At 38.0% G+C, this 24,315-nt stretch overlaps 1 protein-coding gene across 3 annotated transcripts in view; it reads right to left on the reverse strand.

The window, feature by feature from the left end:
- Cblb (Cbl proto-oncogene B) overlaps positions 1-24,315 on the reverse strand; it is a 186,757-nt gene that overhangs the window by 44,699 nt on the left and 117,743 nt on the right. For all 3 annotated transcript variants that reach the window (XM_028867481.2, XM_037209715.1, XM_037209714.1), the window contains exons 9-10: positions 24,049-24,180; positions 12,288-12,491 (exon numbers count right to left, since the gene is read on the reverse strand). In XM_028867481.2, the coding sequence (XP_028723314.1) occupies positions 12,288-12,491; positions 24,049-24,180 (336 nt within the window). The remainder of the gene's footprint in view (positions 1-12,287; positions 12,492-24,048; positions 24,181-24,315) is intronic.

A 24,315-nucleotide genomic window follows, 5' to 3' on the forward strand; every position in this document is an offset into this window, starting at 1 on the left:
TCCTATGAGGAGGTCAGTAACAAACAATGCAGAGGTGCATATCCCTCTAGGCTACCTAGATGAGAAACTTTAGAAAACTATTTGCAAACAAAAATGCCCTATTCCATATGCTATGCTCTCACTACTACATGATGCTCCTGGAAAATGATGAAATCAGGTCAGCCTTAAATTAACTAGACATTAGACATTTAAAACACACATATTTAAACCACGTGTTTTTGTTGTTGTTTTTCTTAAGCTTCCATATGGAAAAGAAGTCCAGAAGCTAAATGCTTTTTTTTAAAAGCAGATAAGCAAATCTCAGAAGTCTATACTTGAGCCATGACAGGTAAAGATTCTATGCTGCCTGAAGTTCATCATCTGTGGGAGTCAGTACATAGGCTACATTTAGGGACCAGGAAATTAAATCCTCCTCCACTTTGCAAAGGCCTTTAAAAAAAAAAATCAATGGAGGATCCATTAGGTAAGTGTCCCAAAGACAGGACACCATTGTATGTAAGAGTCACCTGTACTCCTCTACGCAAAACTGCTATTCACAGGAGCCAAGATATGAAATCAATGTGGGGAATACTATTCAAGGGTAATAAAGAATGCTTTAGTGTCATCTGTGGGGAAATGCATGGACTGACCTGTAAGCTAAGACAGGCAGTAAAATACAGATGCTGTGCGTTCTCTACATGAACATGAAGAAAAGCTCACTCACAGGAGAGCAGAATAGCGGGCACTAGAGCGTACAAAGGGATAGATGATTGTTTGGTAATGGGTATGAAAATGTACCTCATAGTATGAATATCCTACAGGACAGGACAGAAGATAGCTACTGTCAGAAATGTCACAGTAACTTAATGATACAGAGAGCTACGAGCTGTCAGCCAAAGAGATGTCAGAAACTGGTGAAACACTTGGCCTAGACGGCTAGAAATTCATGTGCCCACCAATCTTGGAATACTGAGGAGAGTATGAAAGAATAGTGTGTTAATTAAAAATAAATAGGAAGAACAGGAAATTGGAATGGTACATCAGATAAGCCTGAGTATCTTCCTCATATTGCTTATCTACAAAGTTACACCCCTGCCAATATAAAACCAACAAAAAAACTCAATAGAGCTTGATTAAAGCATTCAAATAGCTTTAAATATTGAAAATAATTAGAGTCATATTATATGCAGATGTCAAACAGAAACACTTGGTGGACTATTTGCTCTTACTAACACTGATCAATACATAAACAAATTTGGAACTGATTTTTCTATGATTATTTTGTTTCCAAGGTAGATTCTAAAAGACAGAAATCCCTAACTATAATGTGCAAACTAGTTAAGGAGTTCTTGGTTAGAGTATGCACAATTTACAAGCTTTTTGTAATTAATAATGTTTTACTGGATAAAGTGTCAATCTCCACACAACTCTTCAAATTATCTGTTTATTTCAAGTATTAACATTCCAATGAAAATAATAGACTTTCACTCTGTAAGCTTTGAATTTATCTCTAAAAATGGCTATAGAAGTTGGCTATTTACTAAAAATGCAGTTTTGAGTTCATTCTACACTGGTTTGCAATAAATACACCAGGAGTATAATAGCCATTGTTAAATATCCTCCCAGAACACTATCCTAAAGTTGCCTTTGACAGATGTCCTGGCATTTAATAATCATTCCCCTGCTGTGAAAACTTGTACTGAACTCATGGTTTGCCACTATAAAGTAGTAGGAACACTTATATTAAGAAAGGATCATATGGTTTTTCCATCACAGGAGAAGTAACAGAACATATTGAGAAAGTCATTAATGTGTATGGCACTAATATACAGAATTTATTATGTAATATCCCAAACCATCCACACTAGGGAGAATGGACCATTCTTTCCAGTTTAGGGAACTGAGTAACATCATGTTTATCTTGATTTCAGGTCTATGTCACTTTTAGTATTGCCCTAGCCCTCAGAACTTTAGGATAACCCATTCATGTATTTCAGCTCCTTTCAGAATGCATGGGCCTTGATTTCTGTTTTCAGGATTACCACATCGGCATATGAGTCTAACAGTTTCTCCTAAGTTCATGAAGAAAGGCAGTCAATGAATACATCTACAAGCAGGGACTTAGGGACTTAGGGACTCTAGAAATGCCAGAACCACACTGGATCGTTCCATGTGTATATACCTATCAATTTTTCCCTAGTCATTTCTCTGACAAAATTCCTGATGTGTTTTATAACTTAGGAGATAACGCTAGTGACCACCATGTAGGATCCACATTTGTGATTTTGACAGAACATCTCCACAGAACCAATGCAAAGCATTCAAAAGCCACTGCCTTCAGCTCAGCAATTGCTAATAATCATGGGGGCCTCACCCTATTCAAGTCACTTTTCATTTATCCACATCTTCAAAGAATGACGTTAGAAGACCATGTCATAAGAGCTATTATTATGGAAATGGTAAAACACCTGCTAAGGAGCTTCCAGCCCAGGCAGGTTATTATAAAAATGGGGCAGGAGAAAGGCTTTCAATAGCTAATGAGAGTTCTAACAATACATAGATAATCAAAGTCATCTTATGATACTTCTAGCAGAATCTTTACTTAATGAACTTCATATTTAACAAGGGTGATACTTGCATGGTAATAACAGTAATGAGAAGGACCCAGAGAGTCAATATTTTTCTCTAAATGCATAAGAATTAATGAACAGTAGTATTTTTTTTTACCACATAGAATAGAATAAAATAGTCCAAGTATATTTTCTTTGCTTCCAACTATTATCTTGGTCTTTATTTACTGTATTCGTGAGCATAACAAAATTAAAAGTGTTTAAAATAGCCTGTGTAGAATATTATTCAGAAGTTATACACAACAGCAATGTTTACATTCACAATCTAACATTCACACATGATTTATAGTTTAAGCACAGATAGCTAATGTTCTCTACTTTGAATTATCTCTAGCACTGGCCCCTTTAAAGTAATAAACAAAAGGTTCTATGAGGCACTGGTGTAAAACCAATGCAGACACTTCCTCTTTCTCCACAGCCAAGCTCCCAGAAGCCTCAGCTGGCAGGAATTTGGAAGAAACTCAAAATGAGATAGAAATGTTCAACAAACATTTCTTGGACTTCTTTCCAGGGGAAAACAGTGTGGGCCCCCTGCTGCCTCACTAAGAGATGGACAGTTAATCCACTGTAGAGCAAAGGTGAACTGGTGTCTTACTTACTTTTCTACTGCTATGTTAAAGCACCATGAGCTTATAAAATGAAGGGATTTAATTTGGGACTCCTGGTTTCAGAGGGTAGTAAGAGTCCATGACCATCATGGCACGGAGCATGGCAGCAAGCAGGCAGGAAGGCACTGGGGGAGTAGCCGAGAGCGTACATCTTGAGACAAAAGCAAAAAGTAAAGAAAAATGGAAAAGAGAGGAGAGAAGAGGGGGGGGGAAGGAGAGATGAAGAAGAGAGGAGGGGAGGGGAAGGGAGAGGAGAGCGAGAGAGAGATTGGGGATACACATTATTTAATAAGGCCACACTTCCTAATCCTTCCCAAACAGTTCGACCAACTGAAGATCAAACATTTAAACATTTAAGTCTATGGGGGCCATTTTTATTCAAACCACTACTGATGGGGTAAAAACTGATGAACTGAGTAATTTGTTCAAAACCTTAGAAGGTGACAAGGACTTAAATAGTCCAAGAGAATCATCACCTGAAACTGAGAAAGAATTGGCCTTGGTAGAAAAGAAAGTACAGGAAGGACACATGGATCAGTCGATCCAAAGCAGGATTACATTTTGGTTATTTTATCCTCTAGTCATTCTCCTACAGGAATTTTAATGCAGAGGGAAGATATTATATTGGAATGGATATTTTTACCAAATAAACAGAGCAAAAAATTAAAAACTTATGTGGAAAAAAGTCTGACTTGATTTTGAAAGGAAAATTGAAACTTTGTCAATTAGCAGGAATAGACCCAGGAGAAACTGTTGTACCTTTAACTAAGGAGGACATTGAAAAATTAAGAGCAGGAAGTGACCCTTGGCAAAGAGCTTGCAGTAATTTTTTGGGAGAAATTAACAGCAAATATTCCAAAAGCAATAGAATTGATCTTATAAAGAGAGCTGATTGGATCTTGCCTCGAATTGTATGGGGAAAAGCCATATCTGGAGTTTGTACATTTTATACAGATGAAAACAAACAAGGAAAGGCAGGTTATAAATCAGAAAATTTAAGTAAAGTGGTTCAAAGTCCTTATAATTCAGTTCAAAAATCGGAACTGTATGCTATTCTGTTAGTATTAATGGATTTTTTCAGACCCTTTCAACATAGTTATTGACTCTCAGTATCGTGAAAGAGTGGTATTTCATATTGAGACTGCAGAATTTATCCCTGATGATTCAGAATTAACTTCACTATTTATTCAATTACAAGATATAATCAGGAATAGGAATCATCCTTTATATATAACTCACATCCGATTCCATACTGGTCTGCCAGGCCCTCTAGCACAAGGTGATGATGAGATTGATAAATTATTGATAGGAAATGTGCTGGAGGCTTCAGAATTTCATTTACATTTGGCATCCACGTGGCAAAAATTCATTAAAAACTGTTGGTGGTTACAGCTCAGCCGCAGCTAGAGTTTACAGGCCCCAGGTCCGGCTGGAGCTACCGCCTAGCTGCATGCAGTGGAGTGCTGTAGCTACAAGCGGTTGGTTACCTGCAGCTGGAGCTGCTTGCAGCCAGATCGTCAACTCACGTGGTTGGTGTCAAAGGGAGTTCAGGCCCAAATCAGCTCAAGCCGGAGCATGTGGCACATAGCTTTTTCTCTTCTTTTGGTAGTAGGCTCTCTCTCTCTCTCTCTCTCTCTCTCTCTCTCTCTCTCACTCAGGGGAAGGACAGCAGTGAGTGGTAAGATAAGGTGGTCTTTGGCTACTGCTCGATCTCTGGGCTTTTAACTCTTTAGGTGGCTCTGTGTTTCTTATTTAGTAAGTCCATTTAGAATTACTTCTACACACTACAGTTAGTATCTGTGTTCTACTGGTAACTTCTGGAAATTTTCAGATACCACAAATTAAAAATAATAAAATGGAGGAAACAGGTTATAAAGTTATAAATGGAGAAACAGTTATGGTGATGGGTGACTTTACAGTCTAGCAGGGAAGGAGCCAACAAAATTGCCATCAGGGTATACTTTAGTAATACAGAGTGTGTCACACATGTCTCTAACCCCAAGGGCATGTCTCTATTAAAGTAATAAACTCTGCTAAGCATGCAATGTGACACTGTTTCTCCTTGAGGCTGTCTCTAGTAGGAAGGTCATGAACCCCTGGCCTGTGAATAGCCACTATAATCGTTAATTTCTTTGAAGTTTTACATTTTACCTTAATCATTTCTGTGAATTTCACAATCTGATGCAAGTATATGTGTGATTTTAATTTAAATTTGTGGTTCTTCTCTCTTCCTGCAATGCATCCTTAAATCCTGTCGCAAAATGTAAGTTTCTAGAAATAAGTTGTATTGAGTGCAGTGGCTTTGTATGCCCTTTGGTTCACTCAGCTGCATAAGCAATTTTGAGAAGGCAGGGAAGGGTGACATATAATTCAGAAATGGTTCCACAGAAATGGCTGAGAAGCATGAACACTCACTCTGGGCATTAAAGGAATGAAATTGAGTCAGTGAGAAAATGCTTTCACATGAAACCCTTATTTCTCCTCACACCACGTAGAGCTTTACACAGAACAATTAATATTTTGTCATGGTTGTTCTTCTCCCTAATTTAAAGAATTCTTAATCTTTTAAATTTACTTCCAATACAGAAAATAGTATGCCATATGGGTACTTAAATTACTTAATTCTTAAATTAGTATTGAGGCTAACATTTGGCTTTGCATTTTCTCTGAGTCTTAAACATGAAACATGTTTTAGTAGTGAATCATTTTAATATTGTCATGTACTGAAGGAATAATGCAGTATTATTATGTAGGTATTAAGATACTGAGTATAACCAATTTCTTACTGAATCAATATAGTTTCACCTTATATAGGATAAATAGTAATATCTAATAAAATTTTTGTGGAAATCTCAAGATATTGATATTTAGTTCTCAGGACAGTAATATTCAAAGGAGTTTAATTTTCACTATATTAAAATAATATAGCAACTGATGCTTAGCATTTGCCATGCATCGGAACCATTCTCCTGATGTTTCTGGATTTAAGTCATTTAACCTTATCCTTAAGAGGAACACGTAACACAGGGAGAGCTAAAAAATGCAAGGCCCAAAGACACTAAGCACACACTAGAAGAAGACATGAGCAGTGTAACTCAGTATGATTCAGAGCAGCAGAGATAAGAGCAGTGTCACTGATGGTCATTCAGCACAAAACCTTACTCAAGGGTCTACCACGCAGTCAAAAACATCAGAAGTTCCTGAAAGTCTTAGCCCCCAGGAAGGTGATATTCTGTTAGTCCAGATAGACTCAAAGCTGATTATGAGAGTTCAAATGTTTGCTTTTCCTACTATGCTATATATTCAAATAATTCTTGAGCAATATGCAACAATGCTTGCCAGGTCACCTATAAGTTCATGTATCACATGATAGATGAGGTAGTGTTTCTTTTGTTTATGAATATGAAAAGTATACTGTTCTGCACAGAGAGCTTTAAGACAACCAAGCAAGTAATTGTCCAACGTGGAACTCGTATCTGAAGATGGCCTATTATCATCCATAACTCTACCTGATGATTGTAGCAGGAGAGGTGGGACCATCTCATGGGTGGTGGACCATTGGCCAGTCCACTCAGTGCCAGCAGTTACCGCCCCCCACTTCTGTCACTACGGAAACCAAAATGTCTCTCTATATTTCTGAATGACTCAGGAAATGAAATTGCCTCTGATAAAGCCCTCTTTTGCCTCCTCGAGGTCTGTTTTCACTCTGATGTTCACTTTTGTAGCCAGTTCTTTCATCATGGCTCCAGCATGGACTCTGGTCTAACTAAAACACTTACGGGCTATGAGCTTCCGAATCTACTGTGAAAACCTGGGAATGGGACACACAAAGCCTTTCCTGAGGATCAGGGAAATTATAAAACCCTTTCCACACTTTATCACCAGGAGGGAAGGCAGTCAGTAAATAACACATGGTGTTTAAGGGACACTGATTTTTAATTGATGAGGAAAACAGTAGGAAAATGTTTTTAAAGATTAAAGACATTCCTTTAACCTTTGTTCACGGCTATTTTTATCCTGCTATAGTCACCCGCTTACTAATATTTTTTTTTATTTGTTATGGCATTAAGATTGAACCTAGGACCTAATGCATGCTAGGCAAGTATTGCACCATATATTAGTATTATAAAAGCCGGGGGTTTCTGTTTTTTTAATTCAGCTTCAATCAGAAGCCGAGCCCATCAATTGCTTTATTTTACATTTAATTTCTTAATTCTTTTCCTAAGTTACTTTACATATTTGGTGAGTAATGTATTCCATTCAAGATAACTGCTAATAAACTATTAAGAATTTGCTGATGTCTTTCTTAATATTAAGAAGATGTTTGAGTAGCAACATACATCTCTTCGCTGTGATGACTGAGAAAGCTTCGATGTTCTCTTCCATCAAATATGGACTACTTGGGGCTCATCTCACACAGACCCAATTATCTAGGAAATCTGACAGCTCAGAAATTCAGGTAATGACACAGATTTGGGCAAAATCTAAAACACTTTCCAGTTAAATCATAAAATACCTTCCATCCAATAAGGCAAGTAACTCACTGTCTTACAGAATTGTGGGTTCTCTCTGCCTATTGGAAACATCATTACTAAATATGCTTAACTTATTAACGAATGCCAAGGAAACAATCTGTATGCCATGACTTATAAATATCAGTTGTTGGAAATCTCTGTGATAACTGGAAAATACAATCGGCTCAGTTTTCTATGCAGTGATGGAAGGATTATCAATTTAATTAAGGCAACAAGCTTAAGACAGACAAGAACAAATGTACAATATGGTCATCAACCAGTTCATGAAAGGAGAAAAAGATGAGCAACTGAAATGGAACATGAAAAAATTGAATCATTCTGCTGGCAAATGATTGACAGTCACTCTTGAGTTGGGAAAATGAGACACTTTAAAAATGAATGAATAGACGCTGAGACAATGATGATTATAAAACAGAGGAAGAACATGCATGAAGAATGGCTTTGTGTCCAAGATCTCAATCTTCATTCATAACCTTTTCTCTAACTCATCACTGCATAAAACCTTATTAAAATCTGGCCGTTCATGCAATATATTTATTCTTTAAATAAAGTGGAGATTAAAGAGAGACATTTGATCAGGAAACTGCCCTCAGAAGGCAGGTGCACATGCATTTCCTGGGTTTCTTTAAATAGCTACTGAGTATGTCTGGGTGACAGGAACAGTAAGTGTGATTTGGTCTTAGGAATTTACAGTCCTCTATAATAACTTAGCACAATGATTGTATCAAAACGTATAAACAGAACAATATGAATGTGATTTTACAGTAATATTTTCCCAATTATTCATACAGAATTTATGCTTATATTCGTACTAAAATTTAGGATGCATTGAAAGTTAAGTGGCAGAGGTTGGTGAAATAATACACAAGTCACGAACTGCTTAACTTACTAGCAGCAGATTAGTAGACATAAGAAACATTTAATTAAATCATGACATCAAATTAAAACCAAATAACTGTAATTTAATTGCATTTCTAAAATATCTAACTGCCATCGAAGTGCGGAACAATGAAGGCCAGAGACTTATCACGGGACAGAAGCCAGGAATGCCGGAGAGCATCCTTCTCTTGGTGGGGCTAACAACAGAAGAGAGAGGATTACTCTGAAAACCTCTCATTTTCCCAACAGACACCTCCCAAAGTGGCAGAGGGAGCAAATCCAGAAAGGCCAGAGAGGGTGGAAGGCAGCAGGCCTGTTCCTCCCCTGTACATTTCGTTCTCAGTTTGTGTTACGGGAGCCTCTGTGAGAAGAGGCTTCAGCTTCACGTTCATTCAGGTAGAATGAACTGATAGAGGCAAATGTTTTTCCCTTCTCTAAGTGGCAAGGTACACAAAGTTCGAAAGAGAATTATTCTGGGAGCCAAATCCCCAATCCCCATGTGGAACACTGAAAGAAAACCCATTCAGCCTGGAAAAGTGAAATGCCTTTCTCCAAGCTAGAAACCTTTACCACAGAGGTCATATGAACTTCGAAAGCTGTTGCATGTTTCTCAAATACTTTTCTGCTATTTCAGGTTACCCAGGCATTCAATAAACATTCTTTAAATGCACCCTGCACCCTATACCTGGGGCAACATGCTTTCTTAAAGGGCCAGGTAAGAAATACTTTAGATCTTGCAGATCAAGAGATAGAAATCAACACAATTATATAAGCGATCCATTATCACCTAAATACAGTTCACTCGATATACAACATTGTCACTTCAAGGGAAAAAGTGTCATCAATCAATAAAGACAATGTTATAAGCATATACCACTTTATTCCCAATGTCACTTTGCATCTGTCTTCTCCTTTTTGAATGAATCTTACATAGGACCTGAGATATGGCCAGACTAGCACAACAGTGAGCTCGCATTCAGATATCCAGATGTCCTCTGGATGAGGGCAAGCATCATCTCTGGTGTGCCAGTGTAGCTCTTTTTACATGCACAGGATGCAATGATTTCTACTAATTCAGATTGGGAAATGTGTCACAAGGCATTCAGCACACAGCATTTTTTTTTTTTCCGAGACAGGGTTTCTCTGTGTACTTTTGGTGCCTGTCCTGGATCTCACTCAGTAGACCAGGCTGGCCTCGAACTCACAGAGAGCCACCTAGCTCTGCCTCCAGAGTGCTGGGATTAAAGGCCTGTGCCACCACCACCTGGCTAGCAATCCTAAATACAGTTAACAGGGTCAGTATACCAAGCATTTGTGGTTTCTGTGACTTGACACTATGTTACTGTCTGAAATCCAAGATCTCATTTGATCATTTCAACAGTTAATGGGAGGAAATGCTGTTGCTGTCCTGCTTTACAGGAGGAAGCCAACATCAGCAGGAGTGGAAGAAATCAGCTGAAGGAAGTCCCAGTTCTAGCCTGTAACAGAACTGGTATGTCACCCCTTCTTAAAGGCAGAATTTTAGCTGGCTGGGGACTCAAGTCATACTTGTCTCTAAGACTTCTTTCTTCCTTATTCAACATTTAGAGTTACTGAGAGATAACAACTTTCTCTTGAATCAAAGAGATCATGTAATTAAAAAAAATTCTCAACAGCTGTTATCACTGAAAGATGAAACATACAGTAGTTTCTGAGTTAGCTTATGAAACTTATGTAAATCAAACAGTGTCAAGAACCAACATCATCATCCCAGCCCAAGGCTGAATCGGAGAGTAGTAAAATTGGGGATATCAACATAACTTCACATACAAAATCTTTCATGTAAAAATGATAAGGGAATGTCTGAAGTCAGCATGGAACTCTGGGACAAAGAAAATGCAAGAATTTTCTTTCAGTGAAGTTTGATACAGCCTTGAAATAGCTGTAAAAATAGCCTCTCCTGTGGTCTGCACCAATTATTTTCCTACTCTAGCAATAGGTGCACAGTGTAAACAAGGTGAAGTGGCCATCACGATCGCCACCCACCTCAGTGGCAAATGGTTCTCCTCAGGGCTACCTTGGAAAGCTCGGAGGCCAACCTGAACTCCAGAGGGATGAGCGCTGTGGTTGATTAGTCATGTCTGCATGAGCCAGGAGGCAGACAGTTCACTCCTCTACAGATGCTCCCACAGCAATTAATCCCACTGTGACTTCCACAGCGTAAAACTTCTCAATCTAATCTGAATTTCATGTGCATGGCTACACCACAACAAGCACTCTGATATCTAGGGATGTATCTCCCAGTCCTGATTTCTAAATTATTCAAGCAGCACGCTGATTCTTTTGTGAAGTAAACACCAGTGGGCAGTAGCATCCACTCTCAGTTCCTAAGGCCAGTTTTCTAAATTAACAAGCAAACCTCAAATTACAATATTCTCACCGAGATGAATTTATGTGAATTCTTATAAATTGAACACCAGGATGTCATTTCTGTTAAGAAAATAAATCTACTCAACCCTTCTAGACTCAACAGAAATGTTAATTAAGTGCATCTTACCATTTGCAAATAAAATAACTTCCCTTCTTCAATTTTTCTTCACATCTATTCATCTCATTATTGGATGTCTAATTCTATACAAATGTTCTCATCTGCCTCACATGAGTTTTAAAACCAGGTGGGTTACCTTAATAGATGATTTTGTTTGAGCTACTGTTTTATGAGTTGGTCAATATTGCTTATAGTTTTTAAAATTATTTCTTTTATTTTTTAGCTAATACAATCACACAATCCCTAGCTTTCTTCCCTCCAAACGTGTCCATAGTACTCCCTCCTGCTCTCTTTCAAATTCATGGCCTTTGTTCTCACTAATTGTTGTGAGATGCATATATATATATTATATATATATATATATATATATGTATAGGCATATATACATATATTTCTAAATATAACATAGTCCGTCTGCATAATGTTACTTTTATGCATGCTTTCAGGGCTGACCATTTGGTACAGGATAATCAAGTGGTGTGCTCTATCCTGGGAAGAACTATTTCTCCCACTGCCAGCATTTCTTAGCCAAACAGAGAGACAAGGAGGAAAAAAGCAGAGTCCGGGAAGACACTGAGTATTGCTGGGAAGCAAGATGTAATGCAACACAGGTAACGCCATGAAGTCATGTGGCAAAACATAGATAAATAGAAATGGGTTAATTTAAGATGAAAGGGCTAGCTAGCAAAAAGCCTGAGCCATAGACCAAACAGTTTGTAATTAATATTAATATTAATTATTATCAGCTGCTGCAGGCCAGACTGGTCACAGGAAAACTTCCAGCTACACTCTGGCTCTTACAATCTTTCTGTCCTCTTTCCACATTGTTCCCTAAGCCTGAAATGCAGGAGTATTTTGTGGATGTATCCATAGGACTGGGCTGCACAACTCTGTATTTGCTTGGTTGTGGTTTTCTGCAGTGGTCTCTATCTGTTGCAAAGAGACATTTCCTTGATGAGGAATGAGGATTACATTTTTCTTTTTTTAAAATGGGAAACTGCTTGTATTTTAACCTTAGTTTTGAATCAAGAATGCTTTCTTAGCCAAACACATGATCACATAGACTACTTGAGACTGATTTATTAGTCCTCTCACAGCATGCAAGCTACATTCATGAATTCTGGTTTACCTTTCGAACACTCGCCAGCCTGTTCATCATCAAGGACTCCTCTCGATCATCATCATCATCCAAGTCAAGCATGGGGATGCTGAAAGGGTCAATGATGCTGCAGCACCTGGACCCTTCATCTCTGGGATCAAAGGGATCCACGATGATGGGCTCAGTTCCTTTTATCTCACAGCGACAGAAGGGGCAGCCTTGGCCATCGGACTCCTAAACAAAGAAAACAAGCTCATTGATTCAAAACAATCCAGGGGACTCTCAAGATTGCACATCTATAAAGTGTTTCACAAGTTTGTGTGTCATGGGTGGAGACAAGATGTCTTGAAGAAGCAGTTGAGTAAAAGACAACAAAATATATGATGAGGCTCGGCATTAAATTTACCAAAGAGCAAAATTCCTTTCAAAGGAGCTTAACTTAATTTTCACAAGTATGCGTCTTTAATTCTAATGTACAAGGCTTTATAGTCCTCAGATACTGAAAAATGAATTACATCCCTCTTCAAAACAATGCCAATTAAATATTCTATAAAAAGAACATGTTGGCAAAATTAAAAATGATTAAAGCAACAATAAATAGTAATGAAAGCGACCTACTTGAAGTCTACTTTGGAAAAGTTCTTGTGCATATTAACTGTGGGTAAATATTTCTGCTTAAACTGACTAGGGTTTGCTAAATCTTGATTACTAAGGGATGAGTAGGGAAAATATTACTGAGAAGTAACCATTTGTGCTGAAAGCCTTATGGTCTATATCTTACACATCCCCTAAAAGGATCATGCATTGAAGGCTCAGTTGCTAGTCTACGGTGTCACCTTTGAGACGTGAGGCCTCGTGCAAGGGTGGTGAGGCGTACTCAAGTATCTCCATGAAGGGGTTATTAGAACACTTTCCCCTTCCAATCTTTCGCTCTGCTTTCTAGATGCTATGAAGTGAAGAGCTTTACTCCATCACATGCTTGACCACCAGCCCAATGCAACAATGTCAACCAACCTGAGCCTGAAACCTTGGAAGCCATGAGCCAAAGGAAGTTCTCATTCCTAAAGTTGATTTATCTCAGAGAGTTCTGACTCACCGGTGGGAAGCTGACCGTGTTCATATGGAATATAACATTGTAAGATATGAAGCACCTCCCAATCCAGCTTTCAAATTATAGGCTACAAAATATTTGTTCAAATACTTTTGGGCTAGAAATGTCTTTATTGGTGATCACTAGAGGTTTTGTTCAGCCTTCCACATTCATGTCCCTAACTAAGCTCTAACAGCATAAAATATTCACAGTTGGGAGCAGACAGAATGATATGGTCTCTCATCTGTCTTCTAGAAACAGGAGGTAAAAGACATTCACCACCATGGCATTTTTGTATTATACACTTAATTTAGTACTACATTTTAAAATGTCAACAATCAAAAGAAAAAAAAACAGTTTAAGGGACAACAGGACAAATTAGCATCATTTTTTGCAGGCAGATAAACAGAAATCATCCTGTACTTAACTCAGGCCTATTGTATTTTATCAGCTTGGCCTATGGGAAGTTGAATCACGTGACTTCAACAATGTGGCTTCAGAAGCATTGCAAAAAAAAATCTCTTCCTCTCCTCTTATTAGACAGATTTCAGATGTCTACTCTGAAGCAGATACTATTGGCCTATAGTTTCCTTTAATTTCTCTTGGATTAACAAACTAAATACCTTCTTTGCAAAGTATATTATCAAAAAGAAAAAATGCAAATTGGATGGCTTCATGAAAAGAAGCTGCAACATCCCCTTATTCATATGCTTTTACACAACTTTTAAAAACTTGGAATAGTAAATAATTAGATATATGAATGAGTAAACTCCAACACACATCAAATAGAGAGAGGGAGCGAGGGAGTGAAGGATGGAAGTATGGAGGGAGAGGGAGAGAGAGAATGCACATACCAGCATGTTCAGAACTGATGAACTTAAATGTTCTGTGACCCATAATTTCACACATGATAAAAACAAGATTGAATTCTTCCATTTTGGATAATCTCCTTACTTTGATATTTTTAACACCAAGAAACTTTAAAGAAATATAAATCTTCCTAGTACTATTTGAAGAAGAGAACTTTAAGTTAAGGGAACAGTCAATACAAGTTATCTGGATAAAGTTTTACTGTGAAGGTTAAAATCTGTACTGTGTGTCTGTACTGGTGCGTCTGCATAGATCTACATTATATTGAGTCATTTAAGAAAGCTAGCTCTTCATGTGAAGTGGAAAAAGCACTCACATTCTCTGTAACAAGAATGCATGACAAATGAATGGAAAGCAGATTCTGAGCCCTATGTGGACATTTCATTCATTACACAATTTAAACATTATTATAGCAAATTAAAATTAAAATGTAGAGTGTAATGAATACATGTATGCACGACCCAGCTTGACCAACAACTAATTTATGCCTAATATGTTTCCTCTGTGCCTTTACATCTTCCACTTGTCAATTATTTTGATGCATAGTCTACACATTATATAACTTGATCCACATATGTCTTAGTATGGATACCTAAATGCATCATTTAAAAATCTATGTACAACTGCTGTAACTAATATAATTCATTCAAATTGAATCATAAAGCTGCATCATGTGTTAAGACAGTGTCTGGAAGCTGTAATACTTTTTGCTGTGTTCTCACTCCCAGGACCATTTCCATGTAGCTCTGGCTAACAATGGTTTGCATTTATACCTCTTTTCCTCCTAAGATTGACTGGGTTTACTTTGGAAAGAGGAGAAGGTGATAGGTAACAACATCCCAGTAACACAAGAGAAAGAAAGACTGGACATGGTTCTTCTAAACAAAGACTTAAGTGCTTCCCCTAACCTTCTTACCTGGCAGTTTAATTTTATGAAAATTATTCATGTGTGTTGCAAACATGAGAGTAGATATCTCAAAAGACATTTTCTGATCAGTTTGACCTGTTGATGGTAGGACAAATTTACCCACAATGTAAGTGGAGAAGAACTACCCACAAGTAACCACTTTTCTTAGACCGGAACATATGCACATTTCGTGGCTGTTGAGTGTAAACAGCGACACCGACTATCTATCCCCTGTGATGGGCAAACAGTTCCCACTGCCTGCAGAACTTACTCTCTTATAACTTCACCCTTCACTCTTTTCCTTTAACTACTCTCATATGCAAATGAAACAGAACCATCAATTCTCAAATGCCACTCTGCTTACTCTGCCCTGGTTTCTGTCACATGGTTGATTGACTACAGATGAAGAATGTCTAGAATAGACAAATAACTCATCAGAATTGTGCATCCATAATTAAAATAATGTTCCTGTCAACATATACTAGAAGTCAAGATCAGAGAACATATGTTATAGGAGAAGAAAGAACAATAAATAATTCTGCTCTAGTCCTTAACATGTTTACAACTTGTGAATGTTAAGAGGAAGTATTTAAGATTCCTTTTATTCTAATTTACTCAGTAGCTTTCACTTCCCCAGTGTAGAAATACTTTAAAATTAAAGGTCAGAAGTTACCAGTGATTACTACAGCTACTTGAATATTACCTACATAATATACTCATGATACAATAACTCTCATTTATATACCATCCATTAACACTGTGAGTCAATATTATACATAAGCATAATTTTAAGTAACATCACAATGAATTTCCAATGATAGAAAATACAGAAAAATTAATATAGAAAACATTTCTGTTTTACTATAAACACTCTATGTAAGAGCCCAAGTGAACAATACAAGTATCAACTTCCACCTGAATCACTGTGTGTTTTACCTATATGTTTCTCAAAAACACACTATGTCCCAAAATTTTCTTTTAGACATCCTAAGCATTATACTTATAATTTACTTGCTTTCAGAATTATTAGAAAAACACTTTGACTAACAGTCAATCACTTTCTCTAGAATACAGTATATGTGATGTATCTATGTGCACGTTCCCAGGTCTGGGTCTATGCATGCCAGAGGTCCCTGTCGGCTGTCTCCCTTTATTTGCTTTCCACCTCAGTTTTTGATAGAGAGTTCCTCGGTAAGCCAGGCTCACCATTTTGGTAAGTTCCAACTCTGCAAATCCTAGGTATTCCCGCCCCCCATATCTAAACCTTCCCCTACAGACATATGCCAGGCTATAGGGATGCTAGGAGGCCAAACTCAGGTTCTCATGCTTGTGCAGCAAACACTTACCAACTGAGACAGCTGCCAGGCCATAGGCAAGCACTTTCTATTTCTCGCATATACAATATATATATGGAAGGCTCCAGGACACAAGTATACTCATAGCACAAGTATACTCATAGCGATCCCATTTTCATATTTATCCCATGTTTCTAAGTGAATGTGTGTTTTATCTTTATTAGTTACTTGTCATTTATATCATTTTTCTATATTTTATGCTTTTGGCATCTACCATGAATATTTTTTATTATTGACAGTCATGTGAAATAATTATATCAGAATAATAGATTTAAGAGTGGGTCACAACTTTATTAAACATTTTTATATTTCAAAGAATTTAACAATAACTTCTTGTTGAAAGTAAGTGAAATAGCAAATGAAGATTAAATGCTCCAATGCGAAAGAGAGCTCTGCTTTGGTATTTTATAATGGGTGTGGGGGAAGACTCAGGTGCCTTAAAATCTCACAGCTTTGCTGTGGAAGATCTAGAGAACTGTACAGTAAATCACAAAATGCTCTAAGGCATTCTGACTTAGAGCATCATAACTGGACTTCTACCACCACCATATACTAGACAGCTCACTGCCTTTTATTTGCAAGGTATAATGAGATAACCCACCCTTTAAAGGGCATCATTTGGTCATAATGACTATTAAGTGAGTTTAACTAGTTCAAAGCTTAGCAAAGTGCTGCTCAAATTCCACTTGCAAGTAAAAATACCTCCAAAACTAAGCAAATGTGAGTACTGAGGGAATAACAGCATCTGAAACAAAACTTAGTTCTGGAGGAATTCCATCTTTTCCAGAAGACAAATATGATTTTAATCTCAATGCAGAATCATTGGTATAACTCTGCTTAACCATAACTAGAAATAAGGGATGTCTGCTAAAAAATACTTTCTGAAGGACTCTTATAAACCCATTTATATGATATTACCTTATTTGTTCTTCTATATACTCCCAGTCTCCATTCTATTTCCCCAGTAAGAAAATTAAGGGTTTTCACAATCTGATAAAGGCCACACTTAACTAAGCAATACTGTGCAGGGAATCAAGGCAAGGGCACCTGTTTCAGGAGCCTAATCACTTCTTCCCAAGACTTTACTATAACATGATAATTTATCAATGTCAGTTCATAGCCTAGGTAAATGTTCACACGAGCTTCTGGTCACTTATTAACGGACACATTTTTGTTAAACTGATATGCTTAAACTGTAAGTTTTGAAATAAAAGAAGTATGATAGTCAATGGATATGCTGTTCAAACACTCAGTTTCTTCACAGGATGATGGACAGATCATCTCTACAATCTGTGGCATGACAGCAAGAACATTTCATTCTAAAATCTGTGCCTTAAATCTAGAGCAGTGGTTCTCAACCTGTGGGTCGTGACCCCTCTGGGTACTCATATAGCAGATAGCCTGTATATCAGATACTTAAGTTATGATTCATAACATTAGCAAAATTACAGTTATGAAGTAGCAATGGAAATAATTTTATGGTTGGGGGTCACCACAACAAGAGAAACTGTATTCAAGGGTCACAGCATTAGGAAAGTTGAGAACCATTGATCTAGAGTATCATACACATTGCTCCTGAGTCAGCAAACATTTTACTTAATGCTACCAACTTTCAAACAACCCAAATCAGAAAGGCTCATGAGACGGCTCTAAGGTTAAGAGCACTTGTTGCTCTTGCAGAGAACCAGGGTTCGTTCAGTATGTAACACGCACATGGTGGTTCACGCCTGCCTGTAATTCTAGTCCTTTTCTGGCCTCCATGGGTACCAAGCACAGCTGTGGCATATAAAACATGCATGCTGGCAAAACATTTCAAACACATGAAATAAAAATAAATCTGAAAAAAGAATGGTTCATGTCAGAGTGTTAGAGTCAATGACTACTGCTTCCTAAGTGTCCATTTCTGTTAGGCTTCAGATACATGGTGATGTGGTGAGAGTCCACCTCTTCACTCAGGAGACTCAGAATCTAGCATTTGTTCTACAAGATTTTATTTTCTCTGGAGTGGGCGAGATGGTTCAGCAGGTAAAGGCATTTTCCTTCAAGCCTACAGACCTGCAGCAGACACATCTGTAATCCCAGCACCTCTGTGACAAAATGGGAGTTGGATCTAGGAGCATGGCCAGGAAGCTCTCCAGAGGGCCAGACTGGAGTATTCAGCAGGCACAAGTAAGAGGGACCAGGCCTCAGCAAGTTGAGGAAGAAGAGGTCAGACTCCTCAGAGGTTCCTCTGCCCCTCTCCTGCCTCCTCTCTCGGTCCCATGCAAGCCCAGCCATTCCCACTCCATTATTCTAGCTCAGGAAGTCACTACAACATTTCTGGACAAATCTTGCCTCTCCTCTAGTCCTCCTCCAGGGAAAGAGAAGCCCCATTCTATTCTACCACAATAACTCAAAAAGGTGCAACAGAAGCCAAAGCTTGAGGCATCCATTTTAATCGCTCTTAAAGGCAAATACTATTTTACTTTTTTGTTAAAAAGTTTCTGTAAGGGTAGAAATTCTAATACTTTTGTAAAAAAAAAAAAGGTCAGAATAATATGTGTTTATTACTAAGATATAAGCAGTGAGCTCAATTCTCACATCTCCCTCCAATGTTCTCTTTAATCATATGGTATTAAAGCCACACTCACAGATTTGCATGCATTCACACTTTTCTAAATTACCACTTTGAACACTGGGAAGTCTCTCCTTCAAAACTGAAGAAAAACACAGGAAAAAAAAATCACAGAAGTTTTTTTTTTTTTTTTTTTTTTTTTTTTTTTTTTTTTTATTAAATGAAAGTTCTTGGTAGCAATTCAAAATATAGCTGCCTAGAACTGACAGAGATAGTCGTTTGTCATTGAGAGAGTTACACTCAGGTTGCTGTCTGTGCCATCGGAAAGCCCAGAAGCCATTTGACAGACTCTTTGTAAAAACAGTGGCGAAATTCCTTACTTCACACCCTATGCATTAGGGGTGTTTTATAGACTGTGCACAAAGGAGGATGTGCCGCTCGGGACTGGGAGAACAAATATTTTCTTAGCATCTTACTGACATGCCGAGTGAGAGGGGACTCTGCAAGCTTTACTGACCAAGGGTGGAACAGAGAAGCCCCACCCAGGGTAGTGTTGCTTCAAAGGCACTGGAAAGCTGATTATTTAACTTATTTGGTATTCTGTACAAACTTTTCCATGGTTATTCAATTTATTACATAACACAGATGTTTTAGAAAATGAAAAGAAAAAAAAAGTCTGACACCTCTTTGGGGGCATGACTAATGGGCCATTACGACAGCAATTCAAGAACAGCCACTGACAGCCCAAAGAGCTACCACTACCGTGCCTTTCTTAGGTTTATTGGTAATTACATCAAATTTAAGTCTCTAATGAATTTCAATTAAACCAAAACAGGGCATCAGACAAAAGACAATTTTGGTGGAGAATGACTTGCTAACAATGCACTTTCTTAAACACATTATGATATACTGACTGTCCAGGCTCAATGTTGCCTGCTGGACTCTGACTGATTCACCCTAACTTCTTGCCAGGCAGGCATTTCCCTAAAATCATTTTCATATCAGCACACCCACTCAAAGAACTGTAAAGTAAGAGGAAACTCTCCAATGCCCACAATTTAACCTGCAGAAAAAGCTGACATCCATCAGGTAAATATTAGCAGCAATCTCATCTATAAAACTTTAAGGATAGAGATACCAGTTGCTCAACAGATAGTTCTAAAAAAAAAAAAAAAATTCTCAAGGTCATGGGGCATGAACGCTGAAGTATCCAGGTTTGCTTCTATCAAAGGGTATTGTTATTGGGTAACCACAGCAGTAGATTTTTGCTGTGCATGATTTACCTTAAAAGCTTAACTTTTTCTCTGACAGTAGAAGTGGGCAATTCCATGAAATAGAACCAACAGCTTTAAAGAAAAAAAAATGATTCTATGCTTTATCATTTTGGAACACAAGCAAAGTAAAAAGACAGAGACATCTGTTACAACCTGCCCTTCAGCAAAAGCTGCAACTCCCAGAAATTCCTCACTAAATCTGTACCTTTAGATCCAAGGTTTGACAATATATTAAAGAATGAAATGTTCTATAGCTGTGTTCTGTTCACGTACATACAATCAGCTAAATCCAGTGAACCTCAAACTGAGGTTGCAGACAGGAGGTTGTTGGAATATTGAATGTTCTTCAACTATGTTTTAATTGAATTAAGTTTATAAGACTTGTTCTTAAGAAGGGAGGCATTTTTAATAAGGATCACAAAATATTGCTGTCCATGCACTCACTGGAAAGCTTTGCACACAGATGTCCTGCTCAGCAGGAGCACACTACATCACATCTGTATGTAAATGTAGAAATGCCCCTAACCCAGAAGTAGAAAGGTTGAGTGTGTCTGTTTTAGTAGTGAGACCCCTCTGGGACACAGGGATTGCAGAATATCACTTTAGGAACTCCAGGCCTTATCCTGATGACAAGTTATTTAAGAACAAGAAAAAGCATGTCAGGCATCACTGCAAATAATTCTTGCGAGGACACGATATGTAGAAGCCAGGTATCGTGGCCTTCCGTGCTGGCAGTCCAGCCAGCAGCAGAGGTAAATAATGAGGTTCAAGGGCTACTGCACAGAACACATGGATCCGTGGCTACAAGCTTTAACTCTCATTCTCAGGCAGTAAGCAAGCAAAGGTCTCTGAAAGATCAGTGTCTTCTCAGGAAGAACTGTCCTGAACAAGCACTCCAGGAGGCTTCTCGAAGATGACCTACAGCACCATTCAGTTAGAACAATCTCATGCTCTCCTGCTTCCTTCACAGCATCTAACAGAAAACCACGTATTGGTTCACCATCAACACGTAGGATTCTAACATCAATGAGCCATAGTCTAGATGGCAAATGGGTATATGTGGAAATGTTTACAATATAACCAGGAAAAAGCTCATAGAGAGTCATACAAATTGAAGCAGAATACTTACTAAAACATTTTTTTTTTGTGTGAAGAGATATCAAAATTAATACTGAAATAAAAACTTTGCCCATTTTTCCTTAGACTGTATGCAAAAATCCAACAATCAGTTTAGGGTAACAGTACTGACTAATGGTGTAAGTATATCTTAAGTAAATAAGTAAATCTTATTTCAACTTCGTGAATACCTTTGAAACGGTTACTTTTTAAAACTTTACTTAATAAGTTACTAATTTATTAGTACTTTCTCATATAACTTCTGCTAGTTCCCCCTGACCCTGTTTGCAACACTTGATCATGTATGTACTTCCTCAATTTCTGAAAGTAAAACTGAGAAGTATTTAAGCATTAAAAGGAGAACAGCAAAAGCTAATAATTTATATTACTGGACATATCTACATAGAAGGTCACTAGCATCAATATGAAAATGTATGCAAGGCATCTGGGAACTGATTAGCAGCTAGAAAGAGGAAGTACGGACACCCTTTGGAAAATGTTTGGTAATATACAGAAAAGTCATGGTGATGAGAAGGGCAGAGCATTAACAGTATATAAAAAGCTGGAAATAATCTCATGCCCTTGTACACAACACACTGAAACAAAGCTTTAAAGAAAGTGGAAAAAAAATTATCAGTTGTTCTGTAAGAACTATATAGAATAAACACACTGTTTCTTGTTTTACACTCAGGCATACTTTTAAAAACCCACCTACCTTTGAGCTACAATGTAACTGGCATTTGTAAAGTGCACTAAACAGTAGTTTTCACCCACCTACCCACCTACCTCCCACATAGCAAGCTCAGCAGTAGGTCAAACACATGAATTCTCATAATGTATAACATGGCTATAGCACACGTTTCAGGATTGGAGCCCAGAGAGAACCAGCCCCGAAAGAGGCAGAGAGGGCCCAGTGTACACTAGCCTAATTTATGCATTCCATTTGAAAATAAATAAATAAAGCCTTTATTTTTCTATCAGGAACACGTGAGAACCATTATTATTAGACTGTATGCTTAGTGTGGGAAAGGACACAACTTGGCTCCTTCTTGGTTCAATACTTGTCCTGCGATCCTAAATGGGTGTCGGGTGAAGCAGCTCTAAATACTCCTTCACAGGCAGTCAGTGGGGAGGTGAAAAGTCAACAGCACTTTGTACCAGTTCATCAGAAATGCGCCAAGGTGCGGCTGGATGGATCTGAGTTCCATCGGCATATCAAAACTGATCACAAGGCACTTTGGAGATGGCCTTGCTAAGTGTACAGAATCACTGCTGCTAGCATAACCAGCAATGGAGTGCCCATCTGCTGGGAGTGATTCTTGCTGATGCCACATCAAGTCCCTCCCTTCCTCCAGCAACAGCCTGTGCTGTGCAGATTCATCATCAAAATGAACAGGTTGCAAGAGAAGAGGGCAAGGATATCAAGAAAACGTAAGGCAACAGAGAAACCAAAAGCACATTGAAGGAGACAGGCATAGAGATGCAGACAAATTTTCTGAGGTGACAATGACGCCTGTGAGCTCACCTCAGAGGGCCATGGAAACCTGAATCAACTGTATTTCAATTCTCGTTCTTCCTCTTTTTCTTTCCTATGTCTAAAGTCTCTTCAGGGAGGGCAGGTCTCTTTCAAGGACTATGAAATTGTGAGTTATTATACTTCACTGCCAATCCATGAGTTCAGCTGGTGACATCGCCCCTCTGAGGCAGCTTGTCTCTTTTCATGAACTCGCTGGGCCATCTTCCCTCACATCAGAAGTTCAAGGTCCAGAACAGGCCAAAGAGTGACAGGGCCAAGGTTTAAAAATTAAATGTTTTGCTTTCCAAATGACATCAACATATTGCTAGTTTTCATAGAGCTTCATTAAATAGCAAACTGCAAGATGGCTTGATCAAAATAGTCTCTCAAATAGTTAAAACTGGAATTCTGTTAAAAGACCCACTTTAAAGCCCCAACTTTTGCAACAGTTAAAGATCTACAAAAGAGTCATGGGGGGGGGGTTGGTGGCCTTATTCTAAAACATTAAATCATTTTGTATTTAGTGACTATCTAACCATGAACAAGAAGGAAGCTAGTCTTTGAAAGTTTCTCACAATTGGAAATTGCCTGTTTGGGTAGAAACTGCTTCAGACACTGCTTCAGACACATGTTTCTCTGACTTCCCAGTTTGGGTCTCACAAAGCAACCATCATGGACACATGTGAGACAGGAACTGTATCTCAAGAGAAAAGAAATTTGATTGACAGCAGCATCATAAGATTTATTTAGTGTAGTTCACTGTGCTCCAAAATCTTTTCATGAGCACAATCTGAGGCAGGCCAAATTAATATTTGTGTCATCATGAAACTAATGGGATGACAGAAGCAAAACCACTTACAACCAACAGAAACTTAAGTTACACATGTGAAAAAAATACAAAACAGCAAAAAAATCAATTCCTACATTATATATATATATATATATACATATATATATATATATATATATATATATATATATATATTAGTATTTTAGATAAAACAGTTCTAAGTATTACTTCCTGACTTAAAAGATGTAGAACCCGGAGAGGGAAGTGTGAGTGGGGTACAGAGAAGTGCCCCTGCTGCCGCAGAAAACTTTGGCTGTACCTGCCACGCAGTAAGGCACGAGGTGCACATCAGATGTCCACAAGGCTCAATCTTGACGTCTTTGTCGTTCTCTGCACAGATCTTACAGAGCTGAAAAGTGGAGCCCATTTCACAATACAGTTCATACTGTTCCTGGAATATAGGGAAAGGGGGACAATGTTAATGGCTTTCTAGCATAAGGTGTTATATCAAATTTCCTCAAGTACAATGACTTACAGTAAGTTTCCCACACTTGAACTTGTCAGAATTATGTTACCATTTAAGAAC

The sequence above is a fragment of the Peromyscus leucopus genome, chromosome 12 (genome assembly GCF_004664715.2).
Source record: "Peromyscus leucopus breed LL Stock chromosome 12, UCI_PerLeu_2.1, whole genome shotgun sequence".
In the NCBI taxonomy this organism is placed as follows: domain Eukaryota; kingdom Metazoa; phylum Chordata; class Mammalia; order Rodentia; family Cricetidae; genus Peromyscus; species Peromyscus leucopus.